Source organism: Alexandromys fortis, unplaced genomic scaffold, assembly GCF_014885135.2.
Source record: "Alexandromys fortis isolate MF-2015 unplaced genomic scaffold, M_Fortis_MF-2015_v1.1 scaffold_13, whole genome shotgun sequence".
NCBI classification, from domain to species: Eukaryota; Metazoa; Chordata; class Mammalia; order Rodentia; family Cricetidae; genus Alexandromys; species Alexandromys fortis.
The window spans coordinates 10,421,637-10,444,630 of record NW_026067908.1 but is presented as its reverse complement, the minus strand read 5'-3'; the positions used below and the strand labels follow the sequence as shown (position 1 = coordinate 10,444,630).

The following is a 22,994-nucleotide window of genomic DNA, read 5'->3' as shown; positions in this document are numbered from 1 at the left end:
TCAATATCATTGAGTTCCAGGATGGAAAACAAGGGGATCATTAATTTACTAGATTAAGGAATGGCCCTCCTTCCTTTGGGACAAGCAAGGCAGAGATGATGACTGATGCACTTTGGGGGACAGGGAGCTCACGACTTCCCTGTTTGGGGTCTTTTCTGTTTCCCTTTCCCATTTCTCCCAGTCCTTGTGTTCATGAGTGCGGCATTTCCCACACCTGCTGCTGTGGAGGCCAGGGAGGACAGGAGCAGCCCAAGGTTCGCCCGAGCGCCGGCCTCGGCCACGCGCGCAGCGTCCCCGCTGCCGCGCGGTCACCTGTGTGGCCAGTGCCCTAGAGCGGCGCGCCCGCGCGCTAGTCACCAGCACCTCCAGATCCAGCGACACAGAACCCAGGCATTCCCTGCTTCGCATCACCCCGTGACACAGGCGGGACCCCATTTCCGTCCTGAACCCCTGGCACGGGACCGCCCAGGACTGCGCAGCAGGACGCAGCAGGTCTGGGGACCTGGGCTGTTGATTTGGGCGGCACCTGCGGAGGGCTGTGTAACTTCTCCAGGCCTCCTGCCACTTTGGAAACTGCCTGGGACTGCGACAGCAACCCCTTAAGCCCCGCGGGCCGAGAGAGAAGGGGGGTTGGTTTGAAAGACACAAGGGAAAAAAATGTGTTGTGGGGCGGGTTTAGTTTCCCACCCTCTTCCCTTTCCCCGAGCAAATTAAAAACAAAACAAATAGAAAAGGCACCCGGCCAGCCAACCAAAGCCCCAAGCCGAGCCCCAGCCGAAGCACTCCTTTAAAAGGATTTGCAGCGGTGAGGAAAAAACCCAGATCGGACGGAGGAATCCTGCTGCAAACTCAGGTATGTTGACGCCATCTAAGAAACTGGGTATTGGGGGAGAGAAAATACTTGGGGGGGGAAGAGAGAGAGAGAGAGAGAGAGAGAGAGAGAGAGAGAGAGAGAGAGAGAGAGAGAGAGAGAGAGAGAGAGAGAGAGAGAGAGAAACACAGGAGCACCTCCAGAGGCTCCGGACCTGGGGATATAGCACCTGAGTTCTGCTGTGGTTTCCTCTAGTGGTGTGTGCTTAAACAAACCTCCGTGGGTTTCTTCATCTATTATATTTAGAGGGTTGGATTAATATCTTTTCTGAGGTACTCTTAATAATAGCTCAGGTGTACTTCATATTAAAAAAATGTAGACTCTGAAATTGTCAGTCTTGCTAATTTCATGGTCTTGCGGTTGGGGTTCTTATGTGCACTTACCTATGTTTTCAGGATTTTTCAGCTAACAGCTGTAGAGAAAACAAAACATTTGTAAAGAACTTGGAAATATATAGTCTATACATGAATGAGTCCCTTGGCACTGATGTAAAGAATCAAAGTACCTTTAAGCTAATGTCTCCAACATTGAAAACCAAAAGAAATAAAAAGAAAGAAAGAAGAAAGAGAAATGCCTAAATGTGTAGCTTTAACATAGTACTTTTTTTGGTATTGCATATTTGGAGGAAAAGAATACTTTAGACCAAAAATTGTAACTTTCCCATCAATTACTGGGTGGTGCTTATGGCCTTTTAGCATAAGCTGTGTGCAGAATGTAGAAAAAAAATGGTTTTTCAGACCACTTCAGAGTGCCTCTGAAAAGAACCTCAATAACGGAGATGCCAACTTCAGTGATAGGTTTCACAGTCTTGGAATGGATCCCAGAAAATAGCAGAGGTTAACTAAGTAGATCAACCAGAAATTAGGAACACACACACAAACAGACACACACACACAAACACATACTATAAAGCATCAATACCATTACCTTTTGCTTCACTTTTGATAAAAAACCAAACACCTCGACTCACTTATGCAGGTACAGAATGAAACAGTAGCTTTCATCACGACATGCAATATTTTCCTGTTACTGGTTTGAAAACTGAGAGTTCAACATTGCCAGTTAGGATAGACAGAGAAGCATTTTCTAGCTCTTTTTGTTGGGCATGGTCTAAAATGAAATAATCTTTTACCACCCACAAATGCTTTGTATGCAATCTGGGAGAGCAGAATGGGTTTGAAGTACTCCTTTGTGAGCACATTTTAACTTATTTCCAGCTCTTTTGCTGCCTTTAGGCTGGAAAGGGCATCAGCTAGCCAGACATTTGTCTTCCCCATAGAACGTCCTGAAGCAGAGGCTTACCCCCTTTGAAATGTGAACAGGGTGAAGTGAATTCCATGTTGGTGAGCCAGGGAGTCTTAGACCTCAGATACTCTGCTGGTGCTTGTCTGTGAAACAACTGGGACTTTGCAACCATCTGCTGCTCATACCCAGGCCAGTTCATTCACAGCTGGGGGAGCTGTGATGCTTGGCAAGGGCCCCCTTCTTCTTTTGCAATGTGAGGCTTTATTCTCCCATGAATTTATCAAGGAAAAAAAAACCCAGTCATTGCTTCACACTTAGATCACTAATATAGGACCAAATGGTTTGTGTTTGTCAAGTGGGAGGTCTTGGAAATAAGACCTAAACATATCCAGAAAAAAAAAGCCAAAATAAATGAATTCCCTTGGCAGATACTGTATTGCATTCTTTTTTTTTTATCCTTAGAGGCAAACATTCATACTAAAAAAAAATATGTCCTGTGGAGTTAAAAATGAAGAAAAAGCTTATGCTCAGTTCAAATTCTTAAGATTGTATGTGATTTACAAATTCCAATTTTAATTAAATTAGGAAAGCGCACATGCTCACCTACTGGCCAGACTTCACACATACAGGCTTTGGGAGTTTCTGTTTAAATTTGATCTGTTTATAGTTTAGAATATGTCTTCTCAACCACATACACACACACACGTACACCCCAAACATACAAACAACATATTGCCCAGGCTGGCCTTAAGCTCACCTTGTAGCTGAGGATGATCTTGAAGTTCTCCTGCCTGTGCTGCCCAGGTGCTGGGATTACAGGTATGGACCACCCTGTTTATGGGGTGCTGGGAATCAAACCCAGGGCTTCCCAGGCAAGCACTCTACTGAGCGAGCAGCATCCAGCTCTTCTAGGTGGATTTTAGAGTACGGCAGTGACATGTCTGTCTGTTGTCATTTGACCTTGGTCTTTAGCATTTAAACTGTGGCAAATATAGAGAGAAATGCATAAAATGATTTTGTTGGCTGCTAAACTATATAGCAAATCATTGCAATGGGTAATTAATTATAAGACAAATACCTCTCTACTCATTATTCATGGAGGATAACCTGATAATGTCCAGACTTGTTACTTGCTTCTTTCTTACCGCAAGCCTAGTTTTGCCTATTTTAAAGGAAAACTTATATGAATGTTGAGTGTGTCCTTTTGTAGATTATTTAGGCTATATATTATGTCTATGATATTGTTAGTTTCTTCTCTGTCCTCTAAAACAAAATACTTCCAAAAGAGCTGTTCATATTGTCGATGTTTTTACTTTTCTCTCCTAAGCCCATTCCTATGGCACTTTAGTTCTGGACACTCTGCCCAGGTCTATGGAACTGTCAGGTCTCTGATGACCTCACCCTTGCCATTTGGTCTCAGTGTTCACTGCACTTCACCCATTCACAGCCCTGTCCCAGCTGCCCCCTCTTTCTCCTCCTGCCCAGGACAGTATGTACTTCCCTGCTTTCCTCCTCAGAGTCTGTGCCCTTCTGTCTGCTCTGCTGATCTTTCAGCTCCTTCCGTGTTTGTTCTTCTCTCTCCACTCTTTGGACATTTCTTGTAATCTCTCTCTGTGTATACTGAGGACTCAGAAAGTGATAGTTCCTGCCCTGAGCCTCAGACCCCTTTACCCAGCCTCCCGCTCAGCATCTTCACGTGGCTGTCCAGTAGATAGTTATTTCTAGCTCAATGTGCTCCCAGTAGGATCTTCATGATCCCCTGTCTGCAGTCGCTGTCATCTCCATCTTTCAGATTAGTTAGGTCCTAAACCTTGGAGTCAAGGTTCATCCCTTACATTCTATCATACCCCATATATATATATGTATATATATCTTCTTGGCCTCATTTTCAAAATAAACCCAGAACACAATTGCTTCAGTTAATTCAGTGGCCATTACAGACTGCCCTAACCTTTGGATTATTGCAGGGACCCTTTAATTAATCCTTTTATAGCCTTTGTTCTCTTCGATCTATTCTCAAAAAGAAAGAAAAGTAAGGAAGAAAGAAAGAAAGAAAGAAAGAGAAAAGAAAGAAAGAGAAAATAAAAGAAAAAGGTTTTCCTTTTAAAATACATGTGGGGGTTGGGGGGGGGGAGAGATGGCTAAGCAGTTAAGAGTGCTTGCTGCTCTTCCAGATGACCTGGGTTCAGTTCCCAGCACCATGCTAGGCAGTGCACAATCAAACCAAGTCTAACTCTAACTCCAGGGAACTCTTATGCCCTCTTTTGGCTTCTGTGGGTATGCCCAGGCATGTGAACAAATACTCATACATAAATAAATAATAATTAAAATTTTTTACATATATGTATGTAGGTATACCATGGGTGTGCCTGGTGCCCACGGAAACCTGAAGAGGGTGTCAGATTCCATGATGGTTGTGAGCCATCATTTTGGTGCTGGGAATCAAATAAATCGCTGGTTCTTTAGAGGAGCTAACCACTGAACCATCTCTGCGGCCCCTAAAATAAAAATTTTAGTAAAGCGTACCCATCACATCATGACACTTTTCTGCTCCAAACACTCTGGTGGCTTTCCAGTTCAGATGTTGTCAAAGCCCAAATCCTTGCAATAATTATAAGATCCCTCTGATCTTTTGTTCATCCTTTTCCTACCTCTTCCTCCTCCTCCTGGGCTCCTGGCTTTCCTTGAGTGTAGCAGTGACCATCTTTACACTTCAGCTTCCTCTGTTTGGACTGCTCATCTCTGGGTGTCTATATGGTTTTCTCTATAACCCACGTCTCCCAAGTCTTTGTTCAAACGTCTGCAGGTGATATTTGATCTTGCCTGACTTCTTACTTTGCAAAGAAAAATGTCCCCTTTTTCTTTGCTTTTTTTCTCCATAGAGTTTATTCCCCTTCTAAAACGCCATGTGTATACTTTTCAGTTCCATTATCACTAGAATGAGACCATCACAGGGGCAGAAATTTTAATTTTGTGTGTGTGTGTTTCAGTCTCAACTCCAGTGTGTGGACTCGGGTGTAGTGTGTCAGAATTGTTCAGGTACTTTTCTGGTTTTTTTTTTTTTTTTCCTGCTGATTGACTGTTCTGACTTTCTCTTTTTATTGCTGGAAATTCAGTGGTTCTCAACCTTCCTAACACTTGTGACCCTTTTAATACAGATGTGGTCACCCCAACCATAAAAATTATTTCATTGCTACTTCATTTTGCTACTGTTCTAAATCATAATGTAAATACCTAATATACAGGATATCTGCTATGTGACTCCCCATGAAAGGGTCATGGCCCCCAGATGGAGAACTGCTTCATTAGATGATGGTATTAATTACTTTGGATATTCTGTGGTCAGAATAGATAACGACTTATAGTAGGAAAAATCTAATTTAGGTCAAGATTTTGGAGGACTAGGTCCTTAGTCTCTTGCTTCCACGCATCTGAGCAGACTAGCATGAAGGCAGGAGCAGGTGGAGGAAGACCTGTTCACATCACAGCAGACAGAAAGCAGCTAGGGATAACATACCCCATAAGACCCAACCTCCTTGAGTTCGGTGTCTCCCACCCCCACCCCTGCCACCAAAACCTTTAGAACCTTCTCAGATACCATCTGTGGAGTGAGTGATCAAATCAGAGAGCCTCTCGGAGACTTTTCAGATCCAAACTGTGAGAACGGATAGAACACATTTACAAAGTTGATTCCCCAAATACGGCTATTTAGGCTCCTCCCTTCTTTTTTCAACCCCCCTCACTTGGTCCCTTCCATACTTTTTCCTATTGCTATAACAAAATGCCACAGACAGTAATTTATAACGAAGATGGAATAAATAATATTCAACTCAGAATTCTGAAGGTGGAAAATCCAATGGCAAGGGGCTGTATCTATGGACCTTTCTTGATACATTACATCCTGGCAGGGTTGGAAGCAAGCACGAGTCGGAGGCCAAGGAGGACAAACGTAAACAAAACCAAAATAGTCCAGCAATAGTGTTAGCTTGTGTACGACCTTAACCTTATCGTTAAACCTTAACCTTCCAATAATGCTGTTCTGTGGCCTGAGCTCCCGACACATGTGTTTGGGAAGCATATTTGACCCATGGAAGCTGCTATATAGAAGGCTACAAGAATCCAGGTGCGTGTTGCAAAATAATCTTTAGAGGACAGAACTAATGGTCAGATTATTAAGTCACAAAGCAACAACAACAAACCACGCAAACAAATCAAAATAAGCAAGGGTCCATAGCATGTGTCTTTAATCACAGCTCTTGTAGAAATTCTCTGTGAGTTTGAGGCCAACCTGGTCTACATAGGGAGTTCCAGGCCAGCCATAGTGAGACTCTGCTAAGCATGATATATATTTTTATTAAGTAATAACCAAAATTTTGAACCAAACAGATTCACAGGCGCTTTTGTAATGATGTTATAATCAGCTTTAAAAAATGTGAAGTCGTGTGTAAGAACAGCTGTTACCAAATGTCTGTCTCATGAACGCAAGGACAACTTAGGTTTTCCCCCAGCATTATATTTCCTCATTTTGCTTCGACTGGCAGCTGTGATTTGGGTGTTTAACCTATGAAAATTAAGAAACTATAAACACGAGATAATTGAACAATTGTATTCTGTATCCACCAACAGAATTTCTGAGCCAAGATGCTCAAGTGTCTGTCTAGGAGATGAAAAAAGATAAATCGTGTACATACATAGTGATGGTGTGTGTGTGTGTGTGTGAGAGAGAGAGACAGAGGCAGAGAAACAGACAGACAGACAGACAGACACACACACACACAGAGCAAGAGGGAGTGAGACCACTGACTCGTTTTAAATAGAGAGTAAGTTCACTTAACACACAAACAAATATTCATTAATCATATTTCCACTATGTTTATAAGGTGCATCCTTTAAAATCATGCGTATTAATCATATGAGACCCACGTGGGAGATACCTAAGTATTTCTCTAATGGCCTTGGGTTTCAGAGCAGTGGTGCCCGTCACAGGTGTGATCGAGGAAAGACTGTCTCATAGAACTAGTAGGAGGTAGAGAGCAGACCATAGAAAGCAGTGCCTGGTTCTTGGCTTGCTTGTCTTTGGCAAACACATTCCAGACCTGTGAATCAGATCTTCCACAGGATTTCCTATTGCCTGTCACTGTCCCCATGGCTGATCTCACACAGCTCCCTGACTGCAGTGGGCCTTCCATTCCTTTCCAGTCTTCACGCAAGGGCAAGCAAGTATTCACTTTTGGAAACTTTTATGAACTTTAAGCAAATGCGATATCACTGGTTCACCCTTTTCAAATAGTTGGATTCTTTAAATATTAGGCACCATCGATCTTTAATGATACGCCACCATGAGCTTAGGATTCTTACTTTTTTCTTCATTTAAAATTTTAGCTCTCAGCTCACCGGGAAGAATTTACTTAGGCTTATTTTTATTTTAAATGTTTTATTACTTTGTTTACATGTGCGCACACACGTGCCTCAGCATGTCATGAGGTCCCACATTGTGTGTGGGAGTCAGTTCTTTCCTTTCCCAGTAGAGTCTCGGGGATCGAACTCAGGCTGTCAGGCTTGGCAGCAGGTGCTTTCACCAACTGAGCCATTTTGTCAGCCCCTGGTCTAAAAAAAATTAAAGCATATTATTCATATAAGAAAAGTACAGAAATAAATATTTTAGTTAGGGAATTCTCTCGTAAGGATTTAGTTATTTTTTTTTAAGATTTACTTTGTTGTATGTGTATGTGTGTATAGATGTGTAGGTTTGTGCGTGTGAGTGCAGATTCCCACAGAGGTCAGAAGAAGGCAGCAGATCCCCTGGAATTGGGAACACAGGCTGTGTGAGATGTCTGATGTGTGGGTGCTGGGAACCAAACTTGGGTCCTCTGCAGGAGCAGTACTGATAGTAACTGCTGAGCCATCTCTTCGCTCCCAGGGATTCTTCTTCTTCTTTTTTTTTTTTTTAGGTTGTGTGCAGGTGTGTGCATGTGTGTGTGTGTGTGTGTGTGTGTGTGTGTGTGTAAAGTTGGCATTAAGTGTCTTTGCCAAAGCTGGATACTGTAAGTGAAGAAAGCACTCGAAGCCGTGTTTTCAAAGGAACAGATGCATATGCCAAGGTAATGGGAAAGTTTTGTTTTGTTTTGTTCCAAGACCTGATGAAACCCTGGCTGGCCTGAAACTCATTGTACAGTTTAGCTGGCCTCAATCTTATGGTCATCTTCTAAATACTGTCATTATAGGAGTGTGCCACCCTACTTGTGAAAAAGTCTTGTTTACTTTAAAAAAAGGTTTAAGGGACTGGAGAGATGGCTCAGTGGTTAAGAGCACTGGCTGCTGCTTTTGGAGGACCAAGGTTTAATTCCCAGCACCCACACGGTGGCTCGTAAGTGCCTTCAACTCAAGTTCCAGAGGATTTGACCATTCCTTTTGGCCTCCTCAGGCACCAGGCACATTGAGAGGAACACATGGCAAATTCCTATTGTAAGTGAAGAAAGCAGACACACTTAAAATGATAAAGTCATTAGAAATAGATCAGGCTGTATATATTTTCTTAAAATTTGACTCTTGAAGAAATAGTAGTTCATGTATATTCAAATGAAATGCTTAGAGGTTGTTATTTAAGTATGAAATAGAGGCGTCTTTAACAGGAAGTGCAGAAACATTAGCAGTAGCTGGAACCACTTGAGATATTTGTCAAAGCAAGCAGAGTGTCAGGCTTGGTTTTCTAATTCACAGGCATCTCCACAGGCTCAGAGACTGGGAGATTACTGGAGCAAGTTACAAAGGATTTTCTTTTCAGTCTAATTGCTCATCAGACACTGACTGAGACTGCTTTTGATTTTGTTTGTGGATTTAATAGATAAAAACGGCGAAGTAATCATTTGTTATAAAAATTGAGCCATCTGATCTTCCTCAGAAAATCCAAAATACGACCATTCAGTAGAACGCGAGTCTGATTCCTTTTTAGGTTTCGTCTTTATTCTTCGTGTCTTTCACATCGTGCATCTCCATCCCATTCACTTCCCCATCCTTTGTATCAACCCTCTGCCCTTGCAACCTCTCCCCCTACCGCCAAAATAAAATAAAATTTAAGAGAAAAAAGAGAGAAAGAAAAATGAGTCCCATCATGGAAGCTGCGTTGCGACACAGCGAGTCACATAGCCAACTCTTTTATCCAGAGATCTTTCTTACTTCCAAGTGTTTATTGCAAAGAGTCATCGGTCTGGTTTGAGACCTCTGGTTTCTGCTACACTCTCGATGCTGGGCCTTTACTGGGACTCCTCTTGGTCATCCTGCTGATTTCCCGTGTTGTGGAAATCCTGCAGCTTTGGGTCCGCAGGACCAGTCCCTTCATGTGCTCCAGCAGATCCTGCATGGGGGTGGATGTTGGCGTTGGTCAACCCGGATTCTGGGCCTGGGTATTTGCAGGGTTGGTCAGCCTGCCAGCTCTCTCTTGTCCTCACCACCAGGGCGAGCTCTCTTGCATTGTTCTGGCAAGTTCACCTCTTGCAGTGATGAGCAAGGGGCTGGGCCAGTTCTCCCACTTTCCTGTCCTTGTGGTTCGTTCTCCCACACCTTCACCTTCAGGGTCAGCTCTATGTTGCCCAGGCGTGGAGTAGGGACCACTCTCCTGAGTGCTCAGCTGATGAGGGGCAGGGCCAGTTCTCCCACCTGCCTCAAACACTGATGGTCCGAGCGCAGGGGCGGGGGCGTCTCTCCCCAGCCCATGCCACCATATGGCAGATGTGGGATAGGGCCAGGATTCCCATGCTGCTATCCACGGACCAGCTAGTTTACCCTTGTGTGCCCTGGCTGCGAACCTCCGCGGTGCTGCCCGGATAAGGTTCAGGGTCCTCTTTCCTGAATGTTGCCTCTGGGAGAGGGGTAAGCTCCCTCACCAGCTGGAGGCAGTAGGTACAAGGGGGCGCATCTTTCCCTTGTCCGGGTGCCACAGACTAGGGAGGTGGTACCAGCAATGCCCTCACATACCCTCAGGGCTGGCTCACTCACGCCCCTGTACAGGGTCAACTCTGCTGTGCTGCCCAGGCGAGGCAAAGGGCTCATTCTCCCGAGCGCTGAAGCTCCTGAAGAGTTGCCAATTTTCTTTTGTGTGGAGTTTATAGTGAGATGTGTTTACCAGGCCCTCCGTGTCTGGTCCACTCTGCAGGGTGGATGACTGACTGAACATCCAGCAGTCACGCGGGTTCCTTTCAGGCCAGACGATGGATTCTCTAAAGCTTTCTTCAAATGTTGCATATTCCAACCAACCATCTTCTCTGTCTAAATTCCTGAAAAGCTTTAAAAAACGTCATTTTAAAGATATGGAACTGTATACCATCTATGTTAATTTACTCCACAAATATTTACAATTACCTACTATATTTCTTAAAATATATAAAAATATTTTATTTTTAAAACTCAAATACGGATTTAGGAGAGACGACTCAGCTGGCAAAACGCCTGCCACACGAGCACAAGCACCTGAGTTTTCATTCCTACAACCAATGTGGAAAGCTGGGGACAATGAGTGGCCTTCTCCTGCAGCTCTGGTGCTGCAGGGTTAGGCGCCGATAGATCCCTGAAGCCCATTGGCCAACCAGCCTAGCTGAACTCATGAGCTTCAGGTTTAGCAAGGGACCTTGTACCCAAAAAGATAGAAGTGGAGAGCAGTTAGTTGAGGAAAGACAGACACAGAGTCATCTCATGCCACCACACGCATGCACGCCCACATACTTCCCATATGCACATACCCACACTAACAAGTACATATACCACACCCTCATACATATACACATACGACACGATAGCTACACACAGGTACATATCACATACTTCGCATATAAACACATATAAGCATATATATATACGTGTACACAGTCGCATCACATATATGTCGAACACCCATGTGTTGACTCGATTTATGCCACCTTGACACAAGCTGGAGTTATTTTGGAAGAGGGACTCTCAATGGAGAAAATGCCCTCATCCGATTAGACTGCGGGAAGCCTTTTGTGTAGTTTCCTGACTGATGATTGATGTGGGAGGACCCAGCTCACTGTGGGCACTGTCACCCTGGACTGGTGGCTCCAGGTGCTGTAAGAGAGCAGGTGGACGGAGCCAATAAGCTTCTGTTTCAGTTCCTCTTCCGGGTTCCGGCCTTGACTTCCTTGATGATGATGGACTGTGATGTCAAGTGTGAACAGGATAAACCCTTTTCTCCCACGTTGTCATTGGCCATGGTGTTTGTCACAGTAAATGAAAACCCAACTATACAAATAATCTACCTAATATACCACTCGTTCACACACACGCACACACACATACACATAGACCACTCATATATACCATATACCTCACATATGTATATACACTATATATACACATAAACATATTACAAAACAATGCACATAATCACACATGTACAGCATGTATATATGCTCATATTCATATATCATATATACATGTATATAATAGACCATACATGTAAACACACATAACACATATACAACCCCCATACATACATATTCCATAAACCTCATGCACACACCATATACATACACAGTGCACACACCCTAATAACTCCACACACACATGCACCACACATACACACACATATCACACATCATACCCAACATATACACCATACATTCCACATCTCCCCACACAAGCATAAATGACACACATACACAGAATATATGCCGTATGTATGCCTCTACATGCACATATATTCCATCCCCATCATATATAAGGCATGCCACACATAATACACACACATGCACAACATATAAATATTACACACAACCATATACATACACATATAACATACCACACATGTATATACACACATGCACACTACATACAAATACACATGTACACACACCAAATAAACATCATGCATGAATACTGTACACACACCACACACATCATACACTATACATATTCACAAAATATATACCATATGCAACATATATACCATATATATTCTGTACACACCCATACATTATACTCACAGCTCTCATACCATACCTTTGTACCACACACACTCACATAATATAGATATATCCCACACATTCCACAGAATACAAAACACACATATACACATGTAACATTGCACATAAATATATAACATATACTACATACACATACATATACATATACAATACACAGTTGCATGCACACATACCACACACAATACACAACCCCACACAATACATACCTCACATATATACAACACACCTTATATTTCACACATACTGTGCAATAAACATATACCATACACACATACATGTACACATACAACACACACTCCATACATAACCCCTCACACATCCACATAGTACATACACCACATATACACACTGCATATAATATATAAAACAAATATCGTATACTACACCCATGCACATATATACATACACATATATACCTGTATCCCATGCACATACACACACATCACACATGCCAGTACCTCATGCATACATACATATATAGATAGTGACTAAACTGTTATGTTCCAGGTCCAAGTGAGAGGCCCTGTTTCAGAGACAGAAGGTGGGTACCAACTGGGGAGGGCATCTGACATGTACATATACACATGTGGTCACACACACACAAGCAATGAGGGATTTAAGATAAAATTAAAGGTGAATACCTCATTTATAGTATTAATGTCCTTATAAAAGAAGCCCAAGGGTCTGGTGTTGGGTTTTCTGTTCCCTTTTTGTTAAGTAGCTTGGATTTATTTGATGTCTGCAGGTACGGAAGCTCTGGCTTGTTATTAGGAAGCATATTCAAATGAACGGCGTTTGCAGTGTTAGGTTTATTTTGGTCAACATTAGTTTACTCTTTGCTTGATTTTTTTTAAAAGTTCTTTATTAATATCTATTTCTTAGATAGAAGAAACGGTTTCATTATGATTTCCCCACATGTAGATAATAGATTCTGATCATGTTAATCTCTTTATCCCCTCTCTTGTCCCCTCCCACTTTCATGGATCCTCTTTCCTTTCCCAGCTAGTCCTCCTTTACTTTGCTTTTCTTTGTTCTGTGAATCAACTGTTTTTAAGTCGCTGGTCAGTCTAAGAGGCCAGATCCTACAGCTTGAAGAAATCAGCCATGCCCTTCATAGCTGTCTTTCGGAGACTGAGAATTAAAAGCTGTGAATGTGATGGTTTTTATAATTCCTTATTTATGGTCCTATCCTGCAACTGACTCCTCCATGCTCCGTGTCACACAGACTTTTCTCGTCAAAATCATACAGTCTAAAACTTTCTTCACCTCCTAAGATGTATAAACCGTGGCTATCTTTTCTGTTCTGGGTTTTTTTCCCCCTGAAGCTTCCCCCATTTATATCTAAGCTCCACTTCTGGGCTTCCCCCATTGCCGTGTCCATGATGGCTCTTTTTCTCATTCTTTTTTTTCTTTTTTATTGATTTTATTGAACTCTACATTTTTTCTCTGCTCCCCTCCCTATAACTACCCTCCCCTTCAACCCTCTCCCACGGTCCCCATGCTCCCCATTTACTCAGGAGATTTTGTCTTTTTCTATGTCCCATGTAGATTAGATCCATGTATCTCTCTCTTAGGACCCTCATTGTTGTCTAGGTTTTCTGGGATTGTGAATTGTAAGCTGGTTTTCTTTGCTTTATGTCTAAATGCCACTTATGAGTGAGTACATAGGATATTTATTTTCCTGGGTCTGGGTTACCTCACTCAATATGATGTTTTTGAGCTCCGTCCATTTGCCTGCACATTTCAAGATGTCATTATTTTTTTCTGCTGTGTAGTACTCCATTGTGTAAATTTACCACATTTCCTTATCCCTTCTTCGGCCGAGGGGCATTTAGGTTGTTTCCAGATTCTGGCTATGACAAACAATGCTGTTATAAACATACTTGAGCACATGTCCTTGTGGCACGATTGAGCATCCTTTGGGTATATACCCAAAAGTAGTATTTTTGGGTCTTGAGGAAGGTTGTTTACTAATTTTCTGAGAAATCGTCACACTGATATCGAAAGGGGTTGTACCAATTTGCATTCCCACCAGCAATGCAGGAGTGTTCCCTTTACCCCACAACCTCTCCAGCATAAATTGTCATCCATGTTTTTGAGTTTGGCTATTCTTACAGGTGCAAGATGGCACCTTTGAGTTGTTTTGATTTGCATTTCTCTGATGACTAAGGATGTTGAACATTTCCTTAATTGTCTTTCAGACATTTTAGATTCCTCTGTTGAGAGTTCTCTGTTTAGGTCTGTACTCCATTTCTTAATTGGATTATTTGTTCTTTTGATGACCAATTTCTTGAGTTCTTTGTATATTTTGGAGATCAGTCCTCTGTCTGATGTGGGGTTAGTGAAGATCTTTTCCCATTCTGTGGGCTGTCATTTTGTCTTGTTGACCATGTCTTTTGCTTTACAGAAGCTTTTCAGTTTCAGGAGGTCCTATTTATTAATTGTTTCTCTCAGTGTCTGTGCTACTGGGGTTATATTTAGGAAGTGGTCTTTTGTGCCAGTGTGTTCAAGTGTACTTCCCACTTTCTCTTCTATGAGGTTCAGTGTGGCTGGCTTTATGTTGAGGTCTTTGATCCATATGGATTTGAGTTGCATGCATGGGGATAGATATGGATCTATTTTCATTCTTCTACATGTTGCTATTCAGTTATTCCAGCATCATTTGTTAAATATGCTTTCTTTTTTCCATTTGATTTTTTTTGCTTCTTTGTCAAAAATACAGGTGTTTGTAGATGTGTGGATTAATATCCGGGTCTTCGATTCGGTTCCATTAGTCCTCCTGTCTATTTTTATGCCAATACCAGGCTGTTTTTAGTACTGTAGCTCTGTAGTAGAGTTTGAAGTCAGGTATTGTGATGCCTCCAGAAGTTCTTTTTATTGTACAGGATTGTTTTGGCTATCCTAGGTTTTTTGCTTTTCTACATGAAGTTGAGTACTGTTCTTTTGAGATCTGTGAAGAATTTTGCTGGGATTTTGATGGACATTTCATTGAATCTGTAGAGTGCTTTTGGTAAGAATGCCATTTTTACTATGTTAATTCTACCTACCCAAGAGCATGAGAGATCTTTCCACTTTCTGGTGTCTTCTTCCATTTCTTTCTTCAAAGATTTAAAGTTCTTGTCATACAAGTCTGTCACTTGTTTGGTGAGAGTTACTCTGAGATATTTTATGCTATTTTTGCCTATTGTGAAAGGTGATGTTTCTTTGATTTCTTTCTCAGCCCATTTATTGTCTATGTAAAGGAGGGCTACTGATTTTTTTTAAGTTAATCTTGTATTCTGCTACATTACTGAAAGTGTTTATGAATTGTAGAAGTTCCTTGGTAGAATATTTGGGGTCGCTTATGTAAACTTTCATATCATCAGCAAATAGTGAGAGTTTGACTTCTTCTTTTCCGATTTGTATCCCCTTGATCTCCTTTTGGTGTCTTATTGCTCTGGGACCTCAAGAACTATATTGAATAGATATGGAGACAGTGGACAACCTTGTCTTGCTCCTGATTTCATTGGGATTGCTGTGAATTTCTCTCCATTTAGTTTGATGTTGGCTGTTGGCTTGCTGTTTATTTCCTTTATTATCTCTTGTAATGAAGAACCTTTCTAAAGGGAAGCCTCTCCTTCCATTTAAAGCCCTCTTTTGCTGTTTATGGTACATTTTATTGTTCCTTTTCTAATGCTTCCCTGCCTCATGGCCGGATTGTGGTCTTCAGGACCTTTCTCCCATTAAACCTCATCCCGAAAGTCTTCTTTTGCCTGCCAGCTTCTCTCTTGAACCAACTATTGTTCTCTTATTGCTAATGCCAAATAGTTTATTTATGGTTACTTGTGGGAACATGAGTGGATGGTTTTTAAATAGTTGAACTTACCCATCGCTACATCACTGAAGAAAATCTCTCTCTCCCCCTAGTAACTATTAACTGCCTATGTAGCCTCAGGAGGGGTAGAACCTCATGAGCCCACTTGTCCTTCGTTAAAGAAGGTCAAGGGGTCCAGTGTTGTGCAGGTAATAATAGCCACTGTTCGGAAATGCAACAGCTCAGCATGTGATGTCCAAAAACAGTGTTTCCCCAGCACTTATTTTCTTCCTGTCACTTCTTCCTTTGGCCTTGGAGGGGCCAGTAGTGATGTCCCCTTTGGACCTGAACACTTATTCTCTAGACTTTGACCAGCAGTAATTGCCGCCCACCACAAGGAAACTTGTCTGACCAAGGCTGTAGCAGAACTAGTCTCTGAATATAAACATTATATTACATAGGGCATTTGGTACATCCTTTATGTCCATTTTTATTATTCTTAATCATAGGTTTAAAATTCTGTCATTTTTATGTCATGTTTGTGTTTCTGTAAGTGTCTTTAAATTCCTTTTATTTTGGGTGAACATAAATATTTCTCTCATTGAATCTGTGTAAGAAATCACGTTCACAGTCTGTACACCTGTTCATATCTGTAATTGTTTGCCTCCCATATATGAATGGAACCTGGTGACATGAATTAACATTGTAAGAGTAGTTTCTGTCTTGCATGGGACAGTGAACTTCCTTATTCAAGAGACCAACTGATGCATTTGGCCACTTAGTAGATTGGTTATTTAAATGCAAATCAAATCTCTTTGGGGATGGAATTATGGTTAGTTTATCAAAGTATTCCAGAAATACACTGTGTTCATGACACATCCTGATTATGAATATTCTTCTTGGGTTTATTTGATGAGAAGTCTGATACTAGGAATAGGTAATATAAAATAGTGTGTGTGTGTGTGTGTGTGTCTTGCATACATTTCTTACAATTAGGTTATGAGGATTCCAAGCACTGAACCAATTTTTAGAGATTTCAAATAAAGAATCAAAGCTCTGGGGGCTGGAGAGATGGCTCAGCAGTTAGGAACACTGACCACTCTTCCAGAGGTCCCGAGTTCAATTTCCAGCATCCACATGGTGGCTCACAACCATCTAGAATAGGATCAGATGCCCTCTTATGTTATGCAGGAATACATGTACATAGAGCACACACACACACATACACACACATATATAATACATAAGTAAATTTTAAAAAAAGAACCAAAGTTCTGATGAAAAGCACAGTTTGAAAAACAAGCATATTAGAAAAAATATTTTAAAATACAAACTGCTTATACATGTCTAGGGTCCCCAAGAGTATACAAACTGGGGAACAAACAACCCATCAATTGGTGCTGTTCCTCATATGAAGCATGTTTTTGGATCATTTATAGCAGTATCTGTAGTGAGGGTGCTATTTCTATTTTAAAATAAAACTTCCACTTGCAGGCAGCTCTGGAAAAGGTTGCTAAAATCATCCGACAGTTAGATTTGCAGATAAGCAAGAGGGAGGTGGATTTGAAACCCCGAGTCTTAGAGGCTGGTTAGAAGAGCCCAAACTTGAACCTAAGACTTATAACACCCAGTTCAGGGCTTGTCATCTCAAAATACACCACACATCAGGCTGAACTTCAGACTGAGATCATAGGGAAGACAGAAATGGCACTAGGTGATGACTCGGTGCCTGAAGTGCATGTTGGCTTTGGCACTATTCCTGGAGAGACAAAAAAAAAAAAAAAAAAAAAAGTGTACTTGCTGCACAGAGGGGACTGACAGCAGTCGGAAATAAGACCACCACCAAAGCCCCGTTAGTCAACTGATGTTTTTATTGGTGTTACTTATTGGAGTATGGATGAGGGGTTACTTACAAGAGCAGAGATGATTTAATGACAGCAGCATCACCAAAGCCCACCTGAGCCTGGGTATCAGCTCATGAAAACCGTAAACCTGGAGCACCTGCACAATGTGCAGGCACCTCAATGGGCTGGAAAACGTCTCTTTCAGGCAGCTCATGTGATCTTAGCCCTTTCCAGGCAGTTGGCTGGTCTGCCTCTCCTGGGCAGTTAGGCTTTTCTGAGAGTGTCTCTCAGCAGTCCTTCCTGCCTACATATACTTTGAGAAAGAGGGACTTAGTGAATCGGATCAGTTTCAGGGACTTCCTGAAGCTTTTGAGTTGTTTACTTCCTGAGCCTAAAGAGATTCCCTGTAGGATGAATTTCTTCACCTCCCTCAGGACGTTCTGTTTCTTAACAAGTTCCCCTCCATGATGAAATGTTTTATCTCAGAGGAATTTGTTACACATTGGGGGAGCACATGTCTATTATCCAAATGCTGGGAGGTAGAGGCAGGAGGATCCCTGAAATGGAGAGTTTCAAGTTCAATGAGAAAGCCTGTCCCTCTCTGCCGCCCTCAAAATGATAGAGTCATAGAGGAAGACAGCTGATGTTGACCTCAGGTTCACACACACACACACCACAGACAGACAGACACACACACATGCGTACACTTACACACAAAGAGAAAGAGACAGAGAGAGACTATGTAGAATTTCATCACAATTCCAAGCCCAATATATTAAAATTTTATCGTTCTAACTCATGACAGCAGAAGAAATAACTTTATTTATAGAGTGCATTTCTGATTGAATAGAATTTATGTGAAACATTATCAGAAGTTATCCTTTGTATTGAGATGTTCTAAGCCATGAGACAGACCTTTAATTTCTCTAATATCAATATTACTTTATCTGCAAATTAACGTGTTTACAAAGGCATTTTGTAAACCTTTTTCCTTTTTATTGAAATTGAATGTAAAATTATTACCTGTGCCATAACTGCTTGACTTTGTAGTATTGTAACAATAACTCTAGGAAATAAGGATAACAAAGATATAACAGTGGTAATATTAATGGTCATTAGATTTTCTGTTATGTTTTTAATCAAAACTATGAACAGTTGCCTCGCTAAGAATTCAGTCTTATCCTGCAGTGCTTACCCTGGATTGTATAGCATAATGAAACAAAGTAACTTTTAAACTTTAATTATTCTTTTTACTTTGTAAAAAAGATATGCATCACAAAAATTAGTATAATTTAACATGCAATGATTTTGTAATATTGACCCTATATATTAGAGCATTGAAGTTAGACTTATTTGTAATCTTTTTACTTTTGTATTTTTCATAGATGGCCAATGAGTTTTCTATGTGCATTCCTTTGTTTTTGATTTTTGTTTTTTGTTTTGTTTTCCAGGTGTACATCTCTGAAGTAAGATGATTTGTCAGAAATTCTATGTGGCTTTGTTACACTGGGGTAAGTTGCATGCACTTTTGTGTATTTGGGAGGATATTTCTGTAGATTAATTTCTAAAGAGACTTTTATATTGAACAGCAATTTGGTGTTTTGGGGTCCCAACCCATGTCTATAAATAACTGTTCTTGTGCAGTTCCACTAGCAATGCATGTCACCATTCCTTCACCTTTTACCACATCAAAGAAGACAAGTATTGTGTTTCAATTTTATTGATTTGAATTTTATGTGTGTGTGAGGTTGGGCAGTTAGTTGACTATATTTCTGGTGAGATTTTTTTGTTTTACACTTCAAATACCTGGTTGTTGAGTTTGTTGGTCTGAGATAAATTTTAGGACTTTCTAAACTGTAAGAAATTTTAACTGTGTTTTAAAGCTCCGTAAAGAAACAGAACTGATGATGATGATATGTGTATGTATGAGTATACACATGTGCACATGTGTTCACACATGTGTGCATATGTTTATAAGCAAATGGATCATTTAATTTCAAAGACTGAGAGCTTCTAAATCTGCAGTTGGAAAACCAGAGACTCAGGAGAGCCAATGGTATCTAAGTGCAAGGTCTGAAACACACACACACACACATACCTACAATCACATATATAAATACAGGTGTAAACTTTTGTAGTCATGACAGTATGACGCTCTGAGGGGGATATTATCAAGGAATGCTGCATATGTTTGGAATGGTCACTGAATACCAAAAGAGTTAAATATATGCCTATCCCTCCTCTCACCAGTTGTAGACTTATCCTTCAGAGGAAGCTTCTTCAGCTGTTTTTTGTTTTGTTTTTGTTTTGTTTTAATGGTCTTGTGGTTTTAGTGAACCATCATTTTCAAACATTCTCCTGTTTGGAACTAGCCATACGTTGCCCATAACGTTTTTTTTTTTGTTGTTGTTGTTTCTTTCTTTTTTTTTTTTTTAACATAGGGAAACCTAGTTTATTATTTAGTTTTTTGGTGCCTAGACTTTTTTTCAAATTCATTTGTAATTATAACGTATGTATTTTGTTACTATGTATTTATCACATAAGAAATGCTTTGGAATCTGTAAAATATGGAGAGTTGAAATTAATGGATAAGTGTATTATGTCATATCATCATTTCAATGCTTTAAGCACTTTATATCTGCTCACCTAACATTTTCCAAGAAGGTATATATTGTCACTATCTACAGTTGGTGCACTGTGTGTTAGATCTTTGGCCCTTCTCCTGTCTAAGTATAGATATACAAATTATTTGACTGACTCAGCCACAGCTTCCTCTGCTATTTCATGATTCACAGTCTGCTCTCTACTTGCTTAAGGTAGATTCATTTAGAACTCACATGGCATTGAAGTCATGTGGCATTTGCCTTTTTGTGCCTGGCTTTACTTAACATATGCTCTCCTTGTGTTGAGAACGGTAGCTTCCTTTCTTTTATGATTGAATAATATCTGTTGTTTGAGAGTGTCTGTAAATTGATTGTCTCCCAGTGATCCATTGTGATGGGAAATTTGGTCCTTGGATGATGGTATCAGGAAGTGCTGTGGAACCTTTAAATTCTGGCTCCTAGTGGGTGTTATCCTATCTAACAAACCTGGCTTCATCCAATGCTCTGCTCATACCTGACCCCATGGTATCCTCCTGCCACTGATGTTCACACCATCAGGTGACATCCTTGTTGACAGAGGTTTCTGTCCTGTCCAGTCCCGCAGCCGTTCAGTCCCCCCAAAACACACACAGGTCTACATTAATTATAAACTGGTTGGCTTATTAGCTCAGGCTTCTTATTAACTAATTCTTACATCTTAGATTAACCCATTATTCTTGCCTATGTTGGCTTGATACCTTTCATCAGCGAGGCATTCTCATCTTGCTTCCTCTCTGTCTGGGTGACAACTGCAGACTGAGCTTTCCTCTTCCCAGAATTCCCCTGTTCTCCTTGCTTCACCTCTACTTCCTGCTGGCTGTCTTGCCTATACTTCCTGCCTGGCTACTGGCCAGTCCGCATTTTATTAAACAAGTACAAGAAGCAAATCTTTAAAGGGTAAAACCATTGTCCCACAGCACTTCCTTGAATATTTACTATGTTGTTTGACTTTTTAGTCTCCAAAACTAAACCCCTTTTATTGTAAAGCTAGGCTGTGTCCAATATTTCATTATGGAAATGAAAAGCTGGTCAGTGCAAACATGTGTACATAAACAATCCTTTACCCATTGATTTGTTAATACTTAGGGTGACTCTGTATCATGAGCAGTGCTATGACCAGCACGAGTGATTTTGCTTTATTTGATAGACATTGTAGTAGGGTTGCTGAACTGCATTCTCCCATTTCTGAGGCATATTGGTGCTTTTTTCCCTAATGGCTGTACTGATGTACACACCTATCAATGGTGTGTGAGGAGTCTTCTTTCTCCGTACCTTGGTCAATGCTTGTTAGTTTTGTCTTTTTAAGAATGGCTTTCTAACATGAGTGGGTGACATATCATTGTGATTTTGATTTGACTGGTCAGCTGATTAGTGAGGATGAGCTACTGTAAGGGTGTTTTGCCTGCCTGCATGTTTGTGCATGACATGTGTACCTGGTGCCCATGGAGGTCAGAAGAGGGTTCTAATTCTCTGAAACTAGAGTTACAGATCTTTGTAAACCACCCTGGGAATGCTGGGGATTGAACCTGGGTCTTCTGGAAGAGCAACAGGTGCTTTTAACTGCTGAAGCATCTCTCCAGCTTTTTGTGTATCTTCTTTTGGCAGATATTTATTTGTATCTTTTGAACATCTTAAAATAGGGTTGCTTTAAAGTGTTTTTAATTCTTTGAGAATTTCATACACGTATACAATATATCTTTGTCACATTCATCTTCTACCCCCATACTCTCAATCTCCCTCCCAATGTCATAATCCTCCTTTTCTTTTTAACCCACAGAATTCAATTAGTGCAGTATTGGTGCAGGGTCCCTTGTTTATTTTGTATAGTAACCCCATATTGGGCACATAGTTTACAGACATTTTATCCCATTCTGTAGTTTGACATCTAAAGAGTCACTCTGTTGAATATTTCCTTCTCAGAGATGAACTAGAGTTTGACATAATCTTTGTCTTTTTTGTTGTTGTTGTTGTTGTTGTAAATGCCTGTGATTTAGGAGTATGTCTCAAAATATCACATAGCTCAATCTCAGTGTTTCCCAGCTTGACTTTAGTCTAGTCATAGTTACAGGTCTGCTAGGCCACGAATCCATGTTAAGTTATTTTTGTGTATGATGAAGGATGATGGTATAGTTTCTTTTTTTAAAAATTTACTTATTTATTTATTAAAGATTTCTGTCTCTTCCCCACCGCCGCCTCCCATTTCCCTCTTCCTCCCCCAATCAAGTCCCCTCCTTGTCAGCCCAAAGAGCCATCAGGGTTCCCTGCCCTGTGGAAAGTCCAAGGACCACCCACCTCCATCCAGGTCTAGTAAGGTGAGCATCCAAACTGCCTAGGCTCCCACAAAGCCAATACATGCAGTAGGATCAAAAACCCATTGCCATTGTTCTTGAGGTCTCAGTAGTCCTCATTGTCCGCTATGTTCAGCGAGACCGGTTTTATCCCAGGCTTTTTCAGACCCAGGCCAGCTGACCTTGGTGAGTTCCCGATAGAACATCCCCATCGTCTCAGTGTGTGGGTGCACCTTTCGCGGTCCTGAGTTCCTTGCTCATGCTCTCTCTCCTGGTGCTCCTGATTTGGACCTTGAGATTTCAGTCCGGTGCTCCA

At 41.1% G+C, this 22,994-nt stretch overlaps 1 protein-coding gene across 3 annotated transcripts in view; it reads left to right on the top strand.

The window, feature by feature from the left end:
- Positions 1–406: 406 nt before the first annotated feature.
- The window catches only part of Lepr (leptin receptor), an 84,215-nt gene continuing 61,627 nt past the window's right edge, over positions 407–22,994 (top strand). The window contains exons 1-2 of one of the 3 annotated variants that reach the window (XM_050136268.1): positions 407–853; positions 19,200–19,259. In XM_050136268.1, the coding sequence (XP_049992225.1) occupies positions 19,220–19,259 (40 nt within the window). In that variant the 5' untranslated portion in view covers positions 407–853; positions 19,200–19,219. The remainder of the gene's footprint in view (positions 854–19,199; positions 19,260–22,994) is intronic. The other 2 variants (XM_050136266.1, XM_050136267.1) reach the window with 2 other exon arrangements.